Consider the following 22,322-nt stretch of genomic DNA (forward strand, 5'->3'; position numbering starts at 1 on the left):
CAAAGGCACCGTGGTCAATCAACTCGGCTTTGTCGTCTTGAATGTGCATGCTTTCGGCACTACCTTCTTAACCGAGTTCGTGGTCGCCGAATGCCCAATTTGGCCGGTGGTCTTCGGGTGCAGCTGGTGCCAGAAAGCGAGGGTCGTTGTCAACTTTGCGACCCCGCGACAACAGGCGTACCGACCGCCCTGTAGCCAAGGCCGGATTCGTCGGGTTTTTCACGCCAGTGCGGGCCTATGCCTCATGCTGATGTAGGTGGCCAAGCGTGCCTCCGCCTTTCTGCGTGGTGTAATCCCTAAATTTCGAACGTCTGGTCCCGCCGTCACCGCACAATGTCCACTGCTGGAGCGGCACCTTGGGCACAGGGTAAGCTTTGGCGGCGAGATAAAAGGTGAAGTGCTCTTTGAACACGTCAGATGTGCAGCGCCAGCCCACGAAACAAGCTAACCTTGGAGCCTTCTATCAATGACGAAAGGAAAAGCTTACGTGATCGTATTTAACTTTGGTGGTCACCTTCTCGTGTTGCGTCAAGGGTCACTCCTTGGCAAGACACACGTTCTGGGCTCGGGCTCACTGGTTGCCTCTGTGAAGCCTGCGGTTCCGGCGCCATCCCCCTCTCCCCCCACACCAGAAGTCCTACCGTGGGAGTCCTTCAATTATGGTGCAGCAACACCATGGTTGTCGCGGTCTCCGTGCCTATGAACTCGGTTGTACTTCCTGGAAACACCACTGCATCGAAACTGGTCGTGTCGCACTGGCTGAAGGGCGCGTTATCCATATCCAGCAACACTTGGCCGAGATGCTCGACCAAGGTATTATTTCCAGTTCACGTAGCCCCTGGACTTTCCCGTCGTAGTTGTGTGGAGGAAGGACGGGACAATCCACTTCTGCGTGGGTTACCACAAACTGAACGCCGTCACCAATCTCGAAGTATGTCCGCGATCTTGCCTTGACGACGCTCTCGACCGATTGACGGGGTCCCAATACTTCACCACCCTGGTGCTCATTTCGGGCTTCTGCAAAGTACCACTCTTTTCCAAAGATGCGGAAAAAATTAGCAGTGGCTTAGCTCGGCTATGCCAGGACATACGTAGCGAAAGCTAAGGCATAGCTTGGTTAGCCTTGGTTATTCTTGATTGCAAATCCATGTTATTCTGGTTGTCTGGCTAGTTGTCACGTGGTTTGTAACGTGGTTGGTCATGTGACCAGTCAGGTGGTTGGTCACGTGGTGCGGTGCGAGCACGGTGGGAATGCGAGCACGGCGAAACTGCGAGCTCGTGGCCAGTGTGGCTTTCGCTACAAAAACATTTTTTTGACCTCCGATTGCCTTTACGAGTTTACCCGAATATCCTTCAGCCTCTCCAATGCCCCAGACACGTTCCAGCCGCTTATGGACCGCGTGTTGGACCACATTAAGTGGAACATGTCGCTGGTGTACATAGACGGCGTGGTTGTCTGCGGGCCAATTTTTCAGAGAATCAGCGGGGTCTCAAGCTTGTTCTCGAGGCATTGGACTCTCCTTGGACTTTGCGAGGCGTGAATGTAGCTGCAATCCGTTGCTTTAAACTCGACGAAAAGGAGCACGAAGTTGAGGCCAATTTGATCGCACCGGAGGATTGCAGGCGAGGGGTAGTCCACGGGATCTCTACGAGATTCACGGAAGAACTGTTGTTCAAAGCACTGAGCAGGATTCCGAAGAATCAGAGTGCGTCGGATTGGCAAGACTTCCACTATTATTATCACCTTTCTGGAAGTTGACGTTCCAAGATTTGTCAGGATTGAAGGCATGCTCATGCCCTACCGGTTGTTCAAAAAGAGATAAGAGGTCTGCTTCAGGTGTGGAGAACTTGGTAATCGCTCCGATGTGTGCGATAGTGAAAACCCAAATTGTCGTGGCTGTGGGGTGGTGTCGCTGCCCGAAGATCATCAGTGCGCTCCCAAGTGTCGCCTGTGTGAAAAAGACCATATGACGGGTGATAAGCACTGCAGGGAGCTCATCCGTACGCCATACGTGATAAAGAAGAAACAGTGGGAAGCGAAGTTAGTCGCCGAAGAGGAGGCCAAGAAGCAGCAGCAAGATCCGTTTCAGTCGTAGAGACGGGCACAGTGGGTCCCACGAGTGCCCAGGAGCCACCCGAGGGACCGTTCCGTTTCGTTTCCTCGCCTGCAGCCGCCTCCGTCCAAGACGATGCTCTCGATGCTCTCGATCGAAGCAGCAGCAGCAGCGGCAGCTCCAGCAGCAGCAGCAGCGGCGGCGGCCGCAGCAGAAGAAGAACCAGCAGGCGCCGTCAAAAGTGGATTGTGCAAGTAGTGTCTCTCAGGACTAAGATAAAGTCAAGGCTCTTAAAGACCACAACCGATTATTACAACCGCAAGTTAAGGCGCTCCAATAATAGGTTAGGGCAACAGGCAGGATTTCGCAGCCGATGAATGCTGAAACGCCGCCGGTGGAGCTGCCGAGAAATAAACAGAAGAGCTCTCTAGGGAAGGTCCTCCAGCAACAAAGAAGAAAAGAGGTTCCGAGGAGGATCTCGAAACCCGCATGCAAGGATTAGAAAGACGACTGAATAGAAAGTAAGAGGATGATCATATTTTTCAACAGCAAGCTATGATCGCTTTTGGAGCACGTGAGGGCGGCTATGGAACAGATGCGCGCCGATATGGCAAACAGAGACGGGAGAATTCAGTGGGTATATCACGAAATTAATAACCTTCAAAATGACTCTGCGTCCCCGTAGACATACCATTTGGCAGTGGAACTGTAGAGATTTCGGTCGCAAACGGGCGGTACTCCAGACTTTTCTGATGAGCTGTGACGAACCCGAAGTAATCGCGTTGCAGGAGGGCGGTAAGCACGTCAAGCTGGCGAGTTACAAATCGTAGGTAGGACGAGGTGACAACACGCGAGTAGCCACTCTCGTCAAAAGGAATATAACGGTGTTGCAGTATGATACCGGGACAATACATCTTGACCACAGTTTGATTGAAATAATTCCGCAGAAAGGAAAACTCGATATTCTCTTCATTCTTAATACATATAACCCGCCACGCCAAAAAAATTTCTTGTGACTTTGATGAGCTTTTCGCAAAAGCTCCCGTGATCTCGAAGGGAGGGCCTCTTTTGATATTCAGGGGCTTTAACGCGCATCAACCGGCATGGGGGTATAAGTACACGCCAGTAAAAGGGCGCGAACTATGAACTAGTGTTCAGCACAATGGCCTAGTGCTTCTGACGGATCCCCTCAGACCTACACGGCAGGGCAACAGTGTTTCGACAGACACGTCCCCGGACTTAACTCTAACCGGAAGCTGCTCCTCCGCCACGTGGTGCAACACGGACGAAAACTTGGGTAGCGACCATAATATTATCCAAATTGTAGTCGACAACGAGCCAGCGGTTGTCCGCACCAAGAAGGTGGCGTTGGTGAACTGGGAGGCTTTTTAAAATGGCCGCACGGGGCAGGAGGAAGGCATCAGTGACATTGATGATTGGAGTAAAAACGTCCTTCAGTCGGTCCGCGAGGAAACAGGCCAGGTAGAGGTTGACAAGGACCTCGAGGGAGTAGATCGTCACATGGTCAGTCTCTGGCGCAAGGAGAAGGATCTTGAAACGCGAATCGCGCAGAAGAGGAGGAACAGGATTTTTCGAAGGCAATTGGCCGGGCTTAACAAGGAAACCAAAGAGTACGCACTCGTTTTAACAAGGCGAAACTGGAACAACATTTGCGACAAGCTGGACTGGAACATCGGGAAGGCAGGTACATGGCACTTGCTTCGGCATCTTCAAGATCCGGACAAGTCCAAACTCGAGGCCAGGCAACAACTTCACCGGCTGCTACATACATTTAACGGGACCACGGATACTCTCATATCCCAAGTCTTGGACCGGTACTTGAGCTGCGCGAACGGTAAATCTAAACCGCTACCAGACTGCGTAGATTACGGGGGGAAAGAAAACCCGGACCTAGATAAATCGATAGCAGTTGCCGAGTTCTGGACAGAAATACACAGACCGAGAACCAGGAATGCCGCGGGTCCAGACAAAGTCACGAACCGAATTCTAGGAAATTTCGACGACAAATCGATCCGACATCTCGCAGCCTTCATGCAGGAGTGTTAGGAAGCCGGTACTGCTGGCGGCATGGAAACACGCGAACCTTGTGTTCCTCCCGAAGCCGGAAAAACAGCCGGGTTTCGAGCACTTGCGTCTCATTTCGGTCACGTTGTGCGTTGGCAAACGGATGGAACATGTGATTCGGACCCGGATTAACCGATTTTTGAGGAAAAAATTATATAACCAAATACCATGATTGGATTTATATCGCATTTGTCTGCATGCGATGTCATGCTGCAGCTAAATGAACAGATAATATACAATTCAACACTAGACACCAGGGTGATAGTTCGTCTAGACGTGTCGAAAGCCTTCGACAACGTAAAGCACTCGGCCATTCTGGAGAGTCTGGCTGCGTTAGACTTGGGTGTTCGCACCTACAACTACGTACACGATTTTCTTACAGACAGAACGGCATTTATAAGCATGGGGGTAACACAATGACGGGTATTCGACTGGGCAACAAGGGCACCTTGCAGGGAGCAGTGTTGTCCCCGCCCCCGTTTAATATCGCCATGCTTGGCCTTCCCGCACAACTGGGCGAAATTCTGGGGCTGAATCATACGTTTTACGAAGATGAACTGATTCTGTGGATCTGCAGGCGCAGTCACAGCCAAATTTAACTGAGACTTTAAAGAGCTGTGGATGTAACAGAAAAATACTTAGAACCGATCGGGCTCAGGTACTCGGCAGAGAAGTCGGAAGTGCTATTTATTGCGCCCTAGAGGTCGCCACGGCGTCGGCACGTAAAGCAGGATGGACCGTATAACGCGGGCTCAACCTCAGGGTCAACGGTAACGTAATTCCAGTGCTTGAAAACACTATGGATCTAGGGTTACGAATTCAGGAGAACGACAGGAAATAGGAAACGATTCAGAGACTTGAGGCTGGCACCAGTTTTACTTGCTGACTCCTAAAACGAATCGCTAACAAACATGCGGGTATGAAAGATGCTAACCTGCTTAGGCTAGTCCAATCTTTTATAATAAGCAGGATAGTCTACGTGGTGCCTTATTTGCGGCTTTACCAGGAGGAAAAGGACAAACTGGACATTCTGGCAGCACGAGTGTTGGCCGACAGTACACCACCGGCAGAACAGGTAGCGCTCATTTGGACACCCGCGCGCACCAAGGGTTGAGGTGAAACGATAAAGCGCATGCTCTAGCCCGAGGATTAGCTACCTTCAGAGATCCCAGTGGCGTCTTGTGCACAACCGCGTCCCCCTCGTGCGATGAGGAGCTCCTACAGTTCGATGGCGATCTTAATACATATCAGGAAATCCTAAACATTACAAATTAGGCAGAGCGGTACTTCCGAATGCAAGTAAGCAGCTAACCAAAAACGAAGAGGTTGCGTGGCGAAAGCTGCAAACCGGTGTACTTCCTAACCATCAGCTTTATAGCAAGTGGAACCCAGAGATTTTCACCCCAGGTGCAAACGTTGCGAGGGCATAGCGGACATGATCCATATTATATGGACATATCCGAGCTTTGAACAACTTGATAGAACGGATGAGGCATGAAAGGCAATGCTTCACAACGAAGACGAAACTATACAACGTGAAGTCATCCGTCTCGCCCTTGCCGCTGCTGAGATCCAAGAGATCCCGGTCGACGGCTGAGGGGGAGGACATGGCTGGAACCGAGCGGCGTCTCCAATACCCATCAATCTTTTGGCGGGCGCAAATAAATGTTATCTCTCTCTCTCTCTGTCTCTCTCTCGAGGCATTCACCGCCGCGGGGCATCGTTTCAAACCTCAAATTGCTTCTTCAGCCTCCCCGACGTGACATTCGTCTCGGCCCTGACAAGCTGCTGGTGCTCATGGCTTATGAGGCTCTAGTCACTCCCAAGGAACTTAAATTTTCCTTGGATTTGCGTTCTACTTCCGCCGCTTTATTTCGGACTTCGCCAAACGGACATAGCCGTTAACCGTCCTGCTAAAAAGAACGCATCGTGGAACTGGACCCCGGCCCAACAACGAGCGTTCGTTGGTATAAAGCATGTCCTCCGCTCGCCCACTACTTTGGGCCACTACGATTAGTGTCCGTCCGCCATCTTACTCACGTTGCGCCAAACAAAATTGACTCGGAGCTGTCCTTTTGCAAGAAGACCAGTCTGGCGACCAGAGTGTCCTGGCTTACGCTGGCCGGCAACTCTCGGATGTTAAGTGGCGCTCGCACTCGTCGGATCTCGAGTGCCTCGCCGTTGTCTCGCCGGTTGTGAAGTTCCGTCTATACCTATAAGGTCACCACTTTACAATAGTCAGAGACAACAGCGATCTGACTTCGTTTCAGCCCTCCTCACATTTGAATGCGACGTTCGCGCGCCGGTATCTCCTGTTGCAATACAATTTCACCATTGTGCATCACCGCGGCTCCGAAAATCAGCACGTATTTGACGGACTTGCGGCCTTCGCTGGCCGATCCCGACCTGGCCGCTTTAGTGCACTGCCTCAGCGCCTGTGCTGCGAGGTGCAACTGAAAGCTCCGCTACGCCTAAGGACTCACGGACGGCCTCTTGTACCATGTAGAACGGCTCTTTGGTCGGTCCTCCATGTGGTTGCCGGTGGTCCCGGCCAATCTGCGGCTTCATGGCTTGCGCGGTTTGCATGGCGCTCCCACGTCAGGCCACTTGGGTCACGACAAGACTTTTGGGCGCGTCTCGGAACGCTTGCGTTAGCCTAATATGGGTCGTGACGTCCGAGAACACTTGGCGTCATGCCAGACGTGCCAGTACCGGAAGCCCTTTACCGCAAATCACAAGCCGCCCCTATAGCCTGTTCAGACGCCCACTTCGCCTTTCGAACAGGTCGGGCTAGACCACATGGGCCTGTTTCTCAAGACGCGTGCCAGCAAATTAGCTGCCATCGACCACTTCTCAATGTGGATTGAAGCCCTACCCGTGCCGTACATCTTATCCTGTGACGCAGTCTTGTATGTGAAGCGGCACCTCGTTTTCTAGCATGGTACGCTGGGACGACTCATTAAGGACCATTCAAGCTGCTTTTATGTAGCAGAATTTGCGACAGAACTCCGCTCTTTTGCCATTCGGCCCTCTACCACGTCTGTCAACCACCTCTCTGCAACGGACTCGTGGAACGTTTCAACCGTACTTTGACCGATATAATAGTGGCCTACACAGGTCCTCCCACAGCAACTGAGAAGAACCGCTTTGTTTCTGCAGCAACTTTTGCCCTCAACACTACACCACGCGACACAACGCGGGTGACGCCGTTCTCGGTCGTCTATTGCAGAACTCGCTCTATTCCCCTCGACCTTCTCCTCCATTCCCCTTTTCTTCGCCCGTGACCAGCTGGAGAGAGGGTTCTACCTCAACACGGCTGCCCTGAAGTATATCCTTGAGGCCCTGCCGTTTAACTACAGCCTCGTTGTCATGGTAAGTGATTTTTCGTCTTTAATAGCGTTGTACGATAAAGACGTGAGCAGGCTTGTTTAGAGCTCTGGAACATTATGCTGCGGCATAGAGCAAAATATTCGCGCTACTATATTAAGGCCGCGTTCCTAGTATATTGGTCGCTTTATATTACTATGTGCCAGTGCTTGAACGCCGGCGCATAGACCTGTATTATGTTTAATCATTTTTGACCGGATTTGCAAGGTGAGTGCCTGTTTTTGACTGCCAGTAATTAAGTACTAAAGTTGAAGCCTTATACTTCATGCAAACTGTAGAAAGTTCGTAATTTTTTTTATTGCAGCTGATGTATATATAACTGCCAGGCAGGTCACTAGAGTTCAGCTGCTCGTTTTCATCTAAATTCAGTGTTTTTACTACATAAAAATTTTAAGCTTGCTTGTAAATATTGCTGTGAACCTTCATATGAGCAACAAGGAAGTGGTATTGAGGGAGTCCTAAATTCTTATAATTTTTGGACCACTGCTTTGCTTTCACTCTTTCTTGTCTAATTGTCCTCAATGTGTCTCAGTTTTTGGTTATTTTAAGCCCATTGTATTGACACGACATAAGGACACCTTTACTGTTTTAGGTACATTTGCGCTTAAAAACGCACTGTTCGAACACGTTCCGTCCTTATAGCTAGTATGGTTTTCAAATCTTTGTTAGGGAGGCCATTTATTTTGTTAATCTTTTGGATAGTTGTGGCGTGCCACTCAATTTGATCGTGGCTCTCATGAGTAAATATGTAAAGTCGTGCCTCTGTAATGTGGACACTTTGGTTCCCGAGCATAATTTTTGCTAAATGATTCATCTATAATAACAAATAATCAAGGAAAAAATTTGATACAAAGCTCGTGGCTAAGCTCTGCTTCTGCACATAGTGGTGGGCAGTGAAGTGGAAGCTAGACTAAGTGTTGGTATCTCAATTTACATTAGCTTGATCGCCGTTATCTTTAAAAATGAGTCATTTATCGACATGTTTCAGCCTTGCATTTCTTTGAATTATTTCATTAAAGAATTGGGTTGAGCATGACTTTTCTATGTAAAATTTCTCGGTTGAGGAGGGAAGACCACCCCCACATGAATTGACCCCAAGGGTAGTGTGGTCATAATGTGCCTGGGAGTGAAATGTGGCAGTATCTTTGCTCTTCTACAAGTGTTAGTAATTTCAATGACCTTTCGTTTTTAATTTCGCGGGAGCACGCACTTATACCACGCCTCCTCTCCTATCAAGGCGAAGTTTTTCTTCATTTGCCAGCACCTTGAAGCGAAATCCTCGTTACTGCTGTGGAGTCTGTTCTATTTCCAGCCTTCTGGGTGTTCCTTGTGGAAACTCTGAAGAAGGTACACTGTCTAAAGAGCTTTCTTGTGCGTGATTTATAATCTTGCTGAGAATAAGCCTTTCTTCGAAGGTCTTGAGGACATTAATTTTTAAAAATCAGCTCATTTTTACTTCACAGCTGCCTCTTCTATTCGCCAGTAGCTGTTGTACATATCTAGTTTGTTATTGTTTGAAACACTGCTAGTGGAACACAAACTGTGCTGCTATATCTTACCAATGTTGGCATGTTATATGATACATTTGGCCTGAGGGTAGCAGAAGGAAAACAATATAACAAAAGCCAAATGGCTCAGCTTTTATGCCATCTATAAGGGCCTGTGTAGCACCCATGGACGTCCTAACAATCGCGGTTGTCAGGGCACGAGTTTCTGCACCTTCAAGACATCTGGAGTGCTAGCGATGCACAACAAGCCGCAGAAGTGAATTCCTTGGGCTCTAAACTTTTGACAAACGCCGGACTTGCATTATGTGGCAGCTTGGAAAGACAAACGACAAACAGGAGCAGCAACATGGCATTGGCCCTAGGAGTCATCGCACCACTGTTTTGCTCTTCCCCACCTGAGCTAGTCATAGTTTTAACTTTTTGCATCTAGCTCGAAAAAAAGTTAAAACTATGACTCAATAAAAAACAGGCCAATTCCAAGGTAAAGCTGCGGCGCATTACGACCTGCTCTGAAGCGTTGTACACCGTTTCATGGTCAGTTTATTGCAGGCCGCAGTAGCGATCAGCGTTGAATTTGCAATTAGAGCCGGCAATTGGCCCGCCGGACATAAAATGGAAACTTATGCTCCTGTCTAAGTGCCCGTACGCAACATGGTGTTACGACGGGGCAATGAGTATAATGAATCTATCAAGGCTCAGCAGAATTAAGAAATTGAGTAAATGCTCGTTAGCATCCTTATCAGTACACATTATTACTTTCCACTATTACATTCTGTACAATATTTGTAGCTTTCCTTCGAAGCCGAATAGCAGCGCTTTGGTACCAAATAGTGAGTAATAGCTCCGTTATCATACTTCAATAAAAGCAACATCAAGCCCTACCAGAATTTTACATCGATTAGAACATATGCCCGTTAGGATCAGGAGACAAAATATGCTCGTCTCTTCAGGTAAGACATGGGGAGTTTTGATCGTATGTTGTGCAAATGACGATGCAATGTCTGTAAACAACGGACCGGGTAGAGCAAATTCGACGATACGACCATACTGCATCCAATAGGTCCTTGCTGCGCTGTTGAAGCTAGAGACCTCCTTATAAAATCAGGAGAGTGCGTTAAGCTTGTTCCTCCACGCATCTTCTTCATGTGTGCTCGCGGCGTATGCAGATAAGATTACAAAAAGGTATAAAGGGAAGCTGCCTATGTATTCATGTTTACGAGGGGTAAACTCAAGCATTTTGCGGTGTAACGCAGTTTGTCACACGCGCCATTTAGTTCAAATTATGGGAAAAAAGACGCAAACGTAACTTCAGTCTAGTGGCGCGGGCTCCCTTTAGAACAGAAACCATTTCTGTCAAGAAACTGACATCCTTCTCTAACCCTATCAGTGGGAAAATATTCACTGGAACTAAAAAAAGGTAAATTTATCGCTCATCGATTTTTCTCTAAGTTATATTGACAAAGCGAAAGCAGTATTCCTAATAAATGATCACTCAATGTACTGGAAAACCGGGTAACAATGAATTCACTCCTAATCGAAGGTTCCCGCTTCAATGCCAGCCGCCATGCTGGAAACGTTATTTCAGTGTAGTCAAGAGTGCAGCAGCAATTGTAACGAGACCGTACGCTAAGGCTCGATATAAAGTAATGTTTTTGCGCATGCGCGCTATAAAGCGCACTTTACCGTGACCCCGGATGCCCATTTATACTGGTCTTACATTCCGGGACGACAGAACGCTAGCTCGGCATTCAGCGCAGCTTTGGTGATGCTGCGAGAAACTATTGAGATAGCGCAGCACATGTGAGAGCGGTCAGCAGAAGAGCGGCCGAGCGTTCGTGGATGCACATACCGGAGCTGCCTCCGGCCGTCCGCCGCGTGTCGTGCGGGTTGTTGGTGCGCCCGTGCAGCTGGTTGAACGACTCGGTCCAGAGGCACAGCTCGGGTGTGTTAGTCGTCGCCACCGGGATGGCGCCTGCTTCACGCATCAATCGCACGCTATCAGCGTCGTAGTCAGCGCGCTGACCACGCCAGGCTGGAAGTCCTGCGTCCGTCACCAGCCCTGCACGAGACACGGCCCAAGGTATGAACAGCTCGTCTAGTTCGCAGTTTCCTTTTGTCGCATATCTGCCGGTTGCTGCTCACCGAGTACACCCATAGAGGCAATCAAATGTTTTGAGAAAATGACGCGCTGAAACATGTAGAACGGTGAATTTTCCGCTGTGCCGATTGCTATGTGGAAATATAACAGCGCAAGAACTTGGCATATATAGAAAACCTGCCACTTCTGCAGCTTCCTACGAAAAGAGGCTTGTGGCGTCGACACCTCACGAGAAAGCTCTAACAACCTTATTTCAAACAATAAAAGACTTTGCTGTTGATTCACATAAAATACACAAAGCCCCGCCAATATTCGCGTAGCGATTGCGGACGAAGAGTTGATGAGCGTTTCACATTGATATGTATTGGCATGAACGAGGAAAACGACCTGAACGCAGAGCTTAAGTGATCTTAAACACTAGAGTGTTATGGTGCGTAGGAAACTTCGGCCAGAAAATGTGAAGCTTCACCGGGCCTGGGCCATGCCCAAGCTTGTAGCTGTGGGCCCAGCACGGGCTCGGGCTTGTACATAGAGGAGCTGTGTACGCCTTTTGATTATTAATGCCTGTGTTAGTACACCTGGGTCGTTCTTGCAGTGATGAGTATGAAATAGGGTTATATAAATATGTGGGATGAAATAGGGCAAAAAAATTACTCAGCGGTTGTTTACTTGTTTTTGATGTCTGCTGCAGCTGAAATATTCCTCACGCCAGAAAAATTGAATATACAAATTTTTTCCCACATCTTTCTCCGAACGCCTTTTAATTAAACAAATCCAGCCACTTAATTCCTTTTACATGTTTATACTGATTTTTTTCTAGACACGCAATGAAACAAAGCTTACTTGTGGAAAGCTTAATAGTGTCGCTCACAGTGCTAAGCCCAAGTAATACCTACGCGCATGCCTGGCCACGTTGTCGCATGCAGGGAAGGTTACAAAAGAAGAAAAACAGGGTATTCAAGAATGCTTGCGTACTATTTGAACGAAATCATTAGTGCGTCATCATTAGCGTTACACCTAGACGCAGATTGTGCAGTGACGAATGAAGCAAAGACGCACCTCCGAACGCAGATTTTAGAAACGCTGAGCCCACAACGGTCTGAGTCACTCGGTACGAATACCCATCGCGAGAATCCTTCAACCCGACTGGTATGTATGCTGTATATGCAACGAGAAATCGTATGGAACCACTATCAATGATTTAGAACTGTTACGTTACTATTCTAACACAAAATTGGTTCTTCAGGGAGAGAATTGGAGCAGTAAATGTCTAACATCTCGGTTGACATGGTTCTTGAGGGAGAGAATTGGCGCAGTAAATGTCTAACATCTCGGTTGACACATCAACGGCGCCTACAGACAATCTTTCATTCTTTGAGTGAACAACTTTTATTTCCATCAGAAAAGACGTTGTTCCCCACCCCCGGCACACAGGCCTGGGAGACGGGGAGTTGCGCGTCCGCGGTTAGAGGCTGGCTGGCATTCCTTGACTGGTGGAGGTCTGTTCTGCCAGGTGGTTTGCGGTGCTCTGGAGCTCAGGGTACAGGGTTCTTAGTAAATCTCCCAGGCTTCTCTACTATCAATATTTTTGCCCACTGACGGAGAATTGGGGCACATTTAAATTATGTGGCCGACTGGTTTATGAAAATATTAGTTTGTAGACGCCTGCACGCAATGGCTTCTCTATTATTTAATTTTGGGCATGGTGGGCCTACCAGCCTACGTCCCAATTTCTAATGGTCAATAATTTACGCGTGATTCTGCAGGCGCACCTCTTCCTCCCCCCCCCCCCTTTTCGGGAGGCTGTACCCAGAACTGCTACCGCAACTGCTACTGCTCCCGGAAGTACAGAACTCGGCCTTGCTCGTGAGCAACCTCGTTACCGGCGACGGCGGCGTGTCAGAGTGCCCCAATTAACTGAATTTTTCAATCCAGTGGTTGTTGGCTAATGATCATAGCCGCTTCCGGCGAGATCCTGTATCATGCAAAATTTTGAATGGCAACCTTACTGTCCCTTGCTACAAATTTTGTAGCCATAGGTACATTACGGTAGCATTTCAAACTTTCAGCGTGGCAGCGCCGCCACGCTGTCACGTGGTTGGTGACGTGGTTCGGAGCAGCTGCCGGCTGCGCGGCGCCGTGGATGATCACGTGGTTCCTAACGTGATTGGTCACGTGACCAAGTTCCACTCGGCAATCTTTAGCTATCACGTCACTCCAGGTTTTACCAAATTTAAACCACCACCATTTTTTGCCTTTGTTTCAACGCACTCGAGCGCTATAGGAACTTCCTCCGCAATCTCGATGCTGCGCCGCCGGATGGATGCAGCGGGGACCGCAGGCCCTCGGCCGTTGACAATCTAAGCTACTGCCGCTCCTGTCCTGCCACCCGCCGCATCAACATACGCTACGTCCGCTTCCTCCACATTAGCAAAACTCGGCTCTTGAGCCTCGCCTCTTCTGGCCAAGCGTTCTACGTTAAACTACGGGTGCATATTTTTTGGAAAAGGGGGATCACCAAGGTGTTCCTTCGTTTCCTCCGATTTCAACTTTCACCTTTAGGGATTTATTCCAACTATTGCTAGCATTACCATGCCTGTTTGTGTTGTGCTGAGTCTCAAAATTTGAGAGGGGCGCACCGCCTGCACTGGTTCTATCCACGTGTTATTTATCCTAAGCCAAGCAGTCGCTCCGTCCAGGTACCCATGGAGAGCCCTAGTGCCTGTGGAATGCATTTCCGAATGAGGGTATCTATTTTCTCTCTCTGGCTTTTATATCTAAGCAGGGTGTCGTGTAACTAAATATAATAATTACGTACGCTTCTATTAGCCTAAGCAAGTTCCTCTCCTTCAAACCCCTACCTATACAGTAATGCTTCAACTTGGTAAGGACCTCCCGGTTGTATCCTTCGGATTAGATGATTGAACTCAAGTTCCTTACTTTATGCATCTTCTGCACCTGCATGTCGGCCAACTTAAATTTAATATGCCCGTGTTCTTTCCGCCCGAGGTACGTCGGGGTATATACAAAAATTTCGTACTTTTGTAGCGAACACACGAGCCCCGTTTCGGCTGCATACTCGACAATGATGTCGGTTGCAGCCTGTCACCGCTCTTCCGTGTGCGGATCACTCCCTCTGTTGACCCAGAGTTTGGTGTTATTCGCCTACATGCTGAAGTATATGCCCTGTAGCTCTGCAGGCAGGACGTGATCCTCCACTAAAATACGACATCATAGACTCGCGCTCCTAAGACGCGAGAGAAATTTTGGGCATAGACCTCACCAAAGAGTTTGGCAATGTAAAACATCAGGCGATCCTCAACGGGCTGAACAAGCTAGAAGTGGGGAAGAGCACTTACGAATATGTCGAGTACTTCCTATCGTGCAGGAAAGCATGTATTATATTCCAGAGCTCAGAGTCACCCGCGATGTAGCTCGGAAGCAGGGGAATGCCGCAAGGCTCGGTCTGTGCGCCGTTTCTCTTCAAGGTGGCAACGAGAGGCCTCCCGAGCCTACAAGGCGGAGGTAGATTCTGGGAAGGCATACAATTGAAGGAGCGTATGTCGTCGGTTCAATTCCCTGCCGCAAGCTAGCCTTCAATTTGACTAGCACATGTAAGCTATATGCAACGAGAAATCCTAAGACACCACCCGGAACGCTCTATGAAAAACTGTTTCTCAGAACTTTGGTGTGAATGTAGTCGGGAAAAGTAATGTGGCTAGTGATGCTTTGTAATTTAAAAAGATTGCTGTGGTTCGACCGGGCTGAACCTAAAAGACGAGCGAAAAGCTTGGCTACGCCTGGTGTTTGTCAGACAGCCACTTGTTACGTTGTCCCTCTCCGCTCTGAGCACGTGATTCGGCGAGCGGTGTCACAGGCGTTACTCAAGACGAGGGAGGAAGCGCAGCTGTGGCGCGGCGACGAGCGAGGCACGTGATCTGGCGCTACAGGCATCCCTCCACCCCTCGCCTTGGTTCAAGGTCATTGTCAAGCGGTTTTGACCTTCATCTTTGCACGCGGGGAGCAGAGCTTTTCGCTCTAAAAAGGCCCAGTTCCCAGTCGGGTGGTGGGCGCAGTACAGCGGCCTTCATTCTACAGCGTTCTACCTCCTGACGCACTGCTCTTTCTTCTTTGATCTTTAGAGCTGAGATTCTCATTGCTTGATGTGACATCATGCGAACAACTAGCAATGATGCCGGATATTTCTCCACAGTAACTACCGCCGGCTTTGCGTTCCCTCCTCTAGTGGGTTCAGCCGGACGCGCTTCGCTCTGTAGTCGCAGTTACCTTGCTCCCTACAACCCACATTATCATCCGCACTGGCACCCTTCAAGCAACACGTCTACTCTGACGCGTCAGCCGCAGCCCAGAAATGTGCGCGAATATACATCGCCTGGCGGCTCGCATCCCGCAACCATTCGAATTGTGTGGGTCCAACATGTCCTGCTCAATTTACAAAGATCTGAAATTCTGCTACCCGCTTTCCGACACTAGCCACATCAATCCCTAATTCCTCTGTACAGATGATGCTACCTTCCTCACTACAAAGAAACACCTCCGGCGCCGCACGCGTGCTCTCGTCCCTCCGTGTGCGGTAACCCTCCACCGCGGTCTTACCCGTGCAGAGGAGGTTGTGTTCCGGAGGATCCGGGTCAGATTTGCCCTCACTCCCGCCAGAACTCGGACGTGGCCTCAATTTCGACACCTATATCCGCGCCTACGGTGTCCAATCTGCAACTCGCAAGACAGTGAGCATGACATTCAGCATTTGTTCTGGGTTTGCCCGGCGCTGAAGCCAACCAGACTTCGCAACCTGGCAGCCGCGGGCCTCCAGCCAGACAACCCGTCCTCATGTATTGCTTGGACGCAGGTGCATATCACGGCTCCCGCCTCGCCTTCATTAGATCGGCCCACTTTTTCTCCTTTATTTAACACCCATCCACCCACTCTTCATTTCTTTTCGTTTTCTCTTCTACCCAACTCCCATAATGCCCAGAGGCAATATACAACGCTACCAAAAAAAGTGCAGCCGGCGAGATCGTGTTTATTTAAAAAAGAAAAGAGAGGTGATTGGTCTGGCTTCAAAGACATTTTAATACTTCCGCCTCACGGGACTTAAAAACTTACGAACGGCATTGAGACTATTTACCTGCTTTGACGGCGACAGCATAAATTTTTAATTTATCTTGTTTCCTTCCTTTCTAATGAAATATCTACGCATTAGCATACACGCAACGCATTCCCCGAAAAGCAACGCGGTTTTGTGGCACATGGATTGCGTGCTCGCCTCGCATTCTGAATGGTCTTGTTTTTTTGTCCCGCACATTTCTTCATTGGCGATTTCGTCATTGGGTGTCTTGTGGACCGCTTTTCTTGGGCGCCGACAGCGACGCCGGTTTTCGTTGCCAATTGGGCTATATAAGTTTTTCTCCTTAGAAATGACTAGTTAAGAATCCAGCAATAAAGCAAAAGTTTACTGCGCGTGTATGCAACTCTTTAATTTGGCTCTTCCAACTTCAGCGCTATTGGCAGACCAAACCACTGATCAAGAATCCGACCGGGCGAATGTTCCTTCTACTCTTTTTTAATTCGCCAAAAATTTTGATGCGAAGGCACTAGTCCTGTTACGAGAAAATCTGGCGGCGCGGGGGTGTGCGTACTTGCACTTGCTACAGAAAATTCAAGCGATGGCAAGAAAACAGTATGAGATCTTCAAGCACCCGTATGACGCACACAGCAAGCCGAGCAGCGCCGCGTCAAACAATCCTATACTCGTCGTTTGTTTCTATACCGGCTGCTGCCTCACCACCATGTGGCGCCAGTTTTCCCGACTTTCGTACCAAAATTGTCACCGAACCGTTTGTCGTCAATCGTTCCAGGTGATTTCATGCGATTTCTCGTTGCCAATGGCTTGCTCGCGCTAGTCAAGTTAGAGTGTATCTTGTGACAAGGTCCCGAACCGACGTAATGTGTACAGTGTAATTTATGCCTTCCGAGACATTAGTATCAAAATTGTGATGCACCCGTTCGTCGTAGACCGTTCCAAGTGGTGCCATGCGCGCTTATGTAGGTGCACATGGATGCCGGTGTACCCGGGGACAGTAATAATGTTTGCGCATTCGCACAAATACGCACTATAAAGTGTCTGGGCCGATTTTATTTATGGCGATAGCGTGAAGGTTTCTATTCTGCAGAAAATCCGGCCGCGTCGCCTGCGACGTAGTGATAAAAAAATGGCCTAGCTTAGCTAAGGTTAAGCCTAGGATGCGAAGCATTCTCGGTGGCTCGCTGAAGCTTACGCATTTCATTCCGCCGAGCTTCCCTGTCTGTAGGCGGCATCTCGCTGTATGACTGCCTCGGCGTGAGGAGCGGGGCTGTTTTATACAATGCCGCGACGACAATCGCCCCCTAGCGGGAGGAGCGGGAGTTAGCCTTGGTGGTCGAATGCGCGAGTTGAGCCCCGTTTCTTCACAGCTGGCGTGACGTCAGACCACGTGCTCGGCTGCAGCGCCCCTAGCGGGAGGAGCGGGAGTTAGCCTTGGTGGTCGCGGCCGCGCGGCGACCGCGCGAGTTGAGCCCCGTCTCTCCTCAGCTGGCGTGTCGTCAGACCACGTGCTCGGCTGCAGCGCCCCTAGCGGGAGGAGCGGGCGTTAGCCTTGGTGGTAGCGGCCGCGCGGCGACCGCGCGAGTTGCGCCCCGTCTCTCCTCAGCTGTCGTGACGTCAGACCACGTGCTCGGCTGCAGCGCCCCTAGTGGGAGGAGCGGGAGTTAGCCTTGGTGGTCGCGGCCGCGCCATGCTGGGCTGTGGTTGAGCTAAGTAGTGTCCCTATTATGCTTCGCATAAAAAATCTGCCGCAGTAAGGTAGCCATCCACCTAGGGTAGCCACCCTGCGGCCCACCTAGGGCCGAGATTCTGCTCGGCCTCGTGAAATGCACCATGTAGAAAAATGAGCCAGTTACGTAACCTTTTGGCATAATAACAACTTGCCCACTGAATTGTGAGCGAACTACCCACTGTGGCAAGTGATAGTCAAATTAATGTCTGGTCGCGATAGGCCACGTGGGAAGAGCAACATTGCTCTCACAAGCTCCACCGATGGCAGCACCTGACAGCGCAGGGCAGTCGTGCAGCGTTTAACAGCTTCAAGCAATTCAGGCATTGGGTCTGATTAGACGCATTGCTTCTAAAACAGGCGGAGCCCGCTCTCATGTTGCACGATAGTTGGTGCCGGCGGTTGCGCAACCGCGCCTCGTTTACCAAGCCCAATTCCAGCATTTGACGGGGGCTCAAAGGGGTCGCCTAGAAGCTGTTAACCGAGAGGCAGTGGGGGTCATCACTTTCCTTCCCCGCATTACCCCGATCGTGGCGCTCCAAGAACATGCGTAGCTGAATGCAATAGATTAGCTGGTGCAGCAACGACGCGATTCTCGGCGCCTAAAGTCAAGCCTTACACACAGAACGTGTGCACTCAAGGCATATGCTTCATCGCACTCCATTCTACAGCCGCCCCTGCCAGTTCTTCCTCCATGGCGTTTTGTTCAGCTAAGCGAGAACAAACCAACTGTTCTACGTCGGCCATCATCTACCCGCGCGACAACGTCGTTTCGTGACCGAATTCCACAGCAAGACGCCAATCTGCCGCACGGCACAATCGTTATGTACGTTGAAGCAAGCACCCAGGCCTGCGAAGCAACAACGGCATTTTACTGTCCTTGCACTCCTGCCCTGAACAAAACGTCAAAGTTTCGTCTCTCAGAACTACCTTTCTCCTTCTGTGCGGAGATGCTTGCGGTTCAAGAGGCACTTTGCTCTGTGGCCGCCGTTCCCATGCTACCTACGGCCTGCATTGCTATTCGCAGCGACGCCCTTCACGTAACAAGCGTACTACGACGCGTCAGTTGCACCCCAGAAATCTGCCAAGACATCCATCGTCTAGCAGCACGCATCCCACAGCAAATCAGAATTGAGTGGATCCCGCGTGACCTCCTGAGCGCACAAAGCCGCGCAGATTCTGCGACCACCCTTTCGACCCCAACCTCGTCTTTGCCTCGAGTCCTCACTCTGGATGACACCACCCTCCTCGGAAAAGTCACAGTAAGGTATTACAACCTATTATTACACGTACTGATGTCTATCGCTACTCCTTTTTTCCCGATGCTGTAGAAATTTGGAATCAACTACCAAGTGACGTTGTGGACCAAACAGATGTAGAAAAATTTGTGATAGGTGTGAACGCGTTCCTGGAAGATTGCTGTGCAAATCTGTAATTCTGTGCATTTGAGTGTTTCTTTTTTTTAGCGAAGAGAATTGCACTTGTGTCTGTATATGTTTCCCTCCCTGTAATGACCCTCATGCAGAGGGTTAACAGTATGAATAAAATAAAACAAGAAAGGAACACCTCCGGCGCCGCACACGTGCTCTAATACCTCCGTGTGCAGTTAGCCTCCCCCGTGGTCTTACCCGTGAAGAAGAGGTTGCGCTTCGAAGGATACGGGTCGGGGTTGCCCTAACTCCAGCGTTGACACGCAAGCGGCTGCATTTCAAAGATTTATATCCCCGCCCCTGGTGTCTAGTCTGCAAGATCAGAGACTGTGAGGCGGATATCCACCAAAAGTTGTGGGCTTGCCCGGCGCTGAAGCCGACGAGAATTCGGCACCTGGCGGGGGTGGGTCTCTCACCGGACAATCCGGATTCCTGTATTGCCTGGACGCAGGGTCCATATTGTCGTTCACTACTTGATTTCATTAGATCAGCCCATCTTTTTTGATTTATTTAAGCATCTTACTCATCTCTCATTTCATCACCTTTATGCTCCGAGGCAATAAACATCGCTTTAAAAAAAAAGACTGCTGAACCACTGCACCGGCAGTGGTAGAACGGCTCCTAGAGATCTGTGTAGACTATGACCAATTCGGCCTTACCACAATAACGCTGTTTCGTCACACACTTAAGGCGGAGTTCAAGTATGTCCTGTAATGTTTTCCTCTTGTGATTTAAGCGCATTTGCTAGATATATCTTTATTTGTATAGCAGGAGGCAATCTCCACACAGTGAGCAATTTACCTCCTGAACTCCTGAGGGAACTGGGCGACCTCGGCTACGCATCGAGCTTAATGGGCCGGGAAAGGCCTCAGTAGAAGAATAATGCAGACGGCCCGGACCAGGCGCGTCTTCCGATGAGTGGTAAAGAAAAGGCGTCTTTGCACGTAGATTCAGCAATAAAATCGCTGTCTTCATCATCAATCTCGTGAATAACGAAATTAAATTTTAAAAATTTTCAGTGAGTGTTGTTAGCATGCCTTTTTTGTATTGGAAACTGCAATACCACCGTATGCCCAGATTAGTACATCTAGGAGAACGTTTGAACACGCCAGTGTTACAGGCAAAGATAATGACAGTTAATGTTTCACTGTTCGCTAGCCAAATAAGAAGAATGCTGTACTTCACAGCTGCCACACAAAAGAGATGAGGCCACTTGCATACTTGATTGCATGGATTGAGTTAGAAATAGCTTAGCACAGTCAGTGGTCGTTTAGGTTAGTGAGAGAGAAAGACGAACGGGAAGGCACGGAGGTGAACAAAGCTGCGCACGGTATGCTACCCTAGACGTGGGAAGGGGAACGGAGGGAGAGATAGCAAGGGGAGAGAAAAAAGGGAGATGATCAATTTTCCACATGTGCGTTGGCCAATACTTGCAGAATACACAGGACACACACTGATAGTTCACAGCCTTGCACTCAGTCCTGAGTTCTTTAAGAACTTGATAAGTGCATCCAAAACTACCCTCTGCGATGATGGCTTACTACAATGACCAAGAATCTTGGCTTCAATAAGGGTTCGAGGGTCGAAGCGGCGGAATGTTGCGGCCAAGTGGGCCCGCTCACGCTGAAGCCGAGGGCAGTTACAAAGAAGGCGTTGTATTATTTCGTCACACCCACAGATCTCACATGCAGGAGAGTCTGCATTGCGATTAAGTGGGAGTAGCCATTTGTAAACGCCACTCTTAGCCCTAGGCGACAAAACAGCGTAGCATTGCCGCGGAGGAGGCCGAACGGAGGATTGAGTTGAAGTAAGGGGTCTAGGCGGCGCAGACGGCATGCGGAGTTTCCAGAAGAACACCATGGCGCTAAAATCTAATTTCGGCCAAGCCCTCGCAGATGTCTTGCTGCGTCGGCTCATGTCAATGGTATCTGGACAATGTTGGCACCGCCATGAACAGATCAAGCTGCAGCGTCAGCTGCGCAGTTTAAGAGAATGCCACAGCTTATGTTAGAATCCTAATAAACACCATGTGTGGAGTGAAATAGACTTAAGTGGGAGGACGAAATTTGCATGTGCGTGTAATGAAAATGCGGCAACTGCTCGCGAAGGACACGGTAAATTACAAGTCCATGGGAGTCTCCGTTTTCCTGTGGATGTTTGGATGCAGATAGGCTGATGGTAACGACGAGGCTGTAGGAAAATACAATACGAATGCTTTGAATCAACAGCAATATAAATTTTGGACTACACACTTTTCGTTCATCCTGTGCCATTTAGATTTGGTGCCTACAATACACGCCATCCTTTATAAGCAACTGCACTTTGACAGTTGACAACTAGTGCAAGATTGTTTTGGTTTATGGCTTATGAGGGTTTAACGTTCCAAACTGACGCAGGGTATGAGGGGCGCCGTGTGAAGGGCTCCGAAAATTTCGACCACCTGGGTTCCTTCAACGTGCCCTGACAATGCACACTTCAAGGTCCTCTAATTTTGCCTCTTTCGAAATTCAACTGCCGCGGCAGGGATCGAACCCGCGTCTTTCGGTTCATCAGCCGAGTGCGCATAACCACTGATCCCCCACAGCGATTAATTGAAGCAGTATTATGAAAGACATCATTTCGTTTTTGTTTGGTGCCGTTCTTTGATATTAGCTGCTGCTTCTGGTGACGTATAAGGTGGGAATGACGCAACACTTTTGGTGAAAAAAAAAACGTCTGTGATGCCGCTCACTTTCATAAAAGCAGCAGACGCCCATGATGCAGTTGCGAGCTTCTGGTGATGCAATTGAATCATAGAGCATGGAAATGCGTTTTACATGCCTGGCGAGCGTACTCGGAGCCACGTGTCTTTAAAGAGGCAAATTGTGCGATGGCTGTGTGATGAACAGGCAAAGCATGGTCGCTGTGACACTGCCGGTCTTGGGATG

General features: G+C 49.4%; 1 protein-coding gene across 1 annotated transcript in view; it reads right to left on the minus strand.

Annotated features, from left to right (window-relative positions):
• The window catches only part of LOC144119232 (fatty-acid amide hydrolase 2-A-like), an 85,786-nt gene that overhangs the window by 42,530 nt on the left and 20,934 nt on the right, over positions 1-22,322 (minus strand). Inside the window, exon 3 of the mRNA XM_077651903.1 lies at positions 10,884-11,093. Within this exon, the coding sequence (XP_077508029.1) occupies positions 10,884-11,093 (210 nt within the window). The remainder of the gene's footprint in view (positions 1-10,883; positions 11,094-22,322) is intronic.

Source organism: Amblyomma americanum, chromosome 2, assembly GCF_052857255.1.
Source record: "Amblyomma americanum isolate KBUSLIRL-KWMA chromosome 2, ASM5285725v1, whole genome shotgun sequence".
In the NCBI taxonomy this organism is placed as follows: domain Eukaryota; kingdom Metazoa; phylum Arthropoda; class Arachnida; order Ixodida; family Ixodidae; genus Amblyomma; species Amblyomma americanum.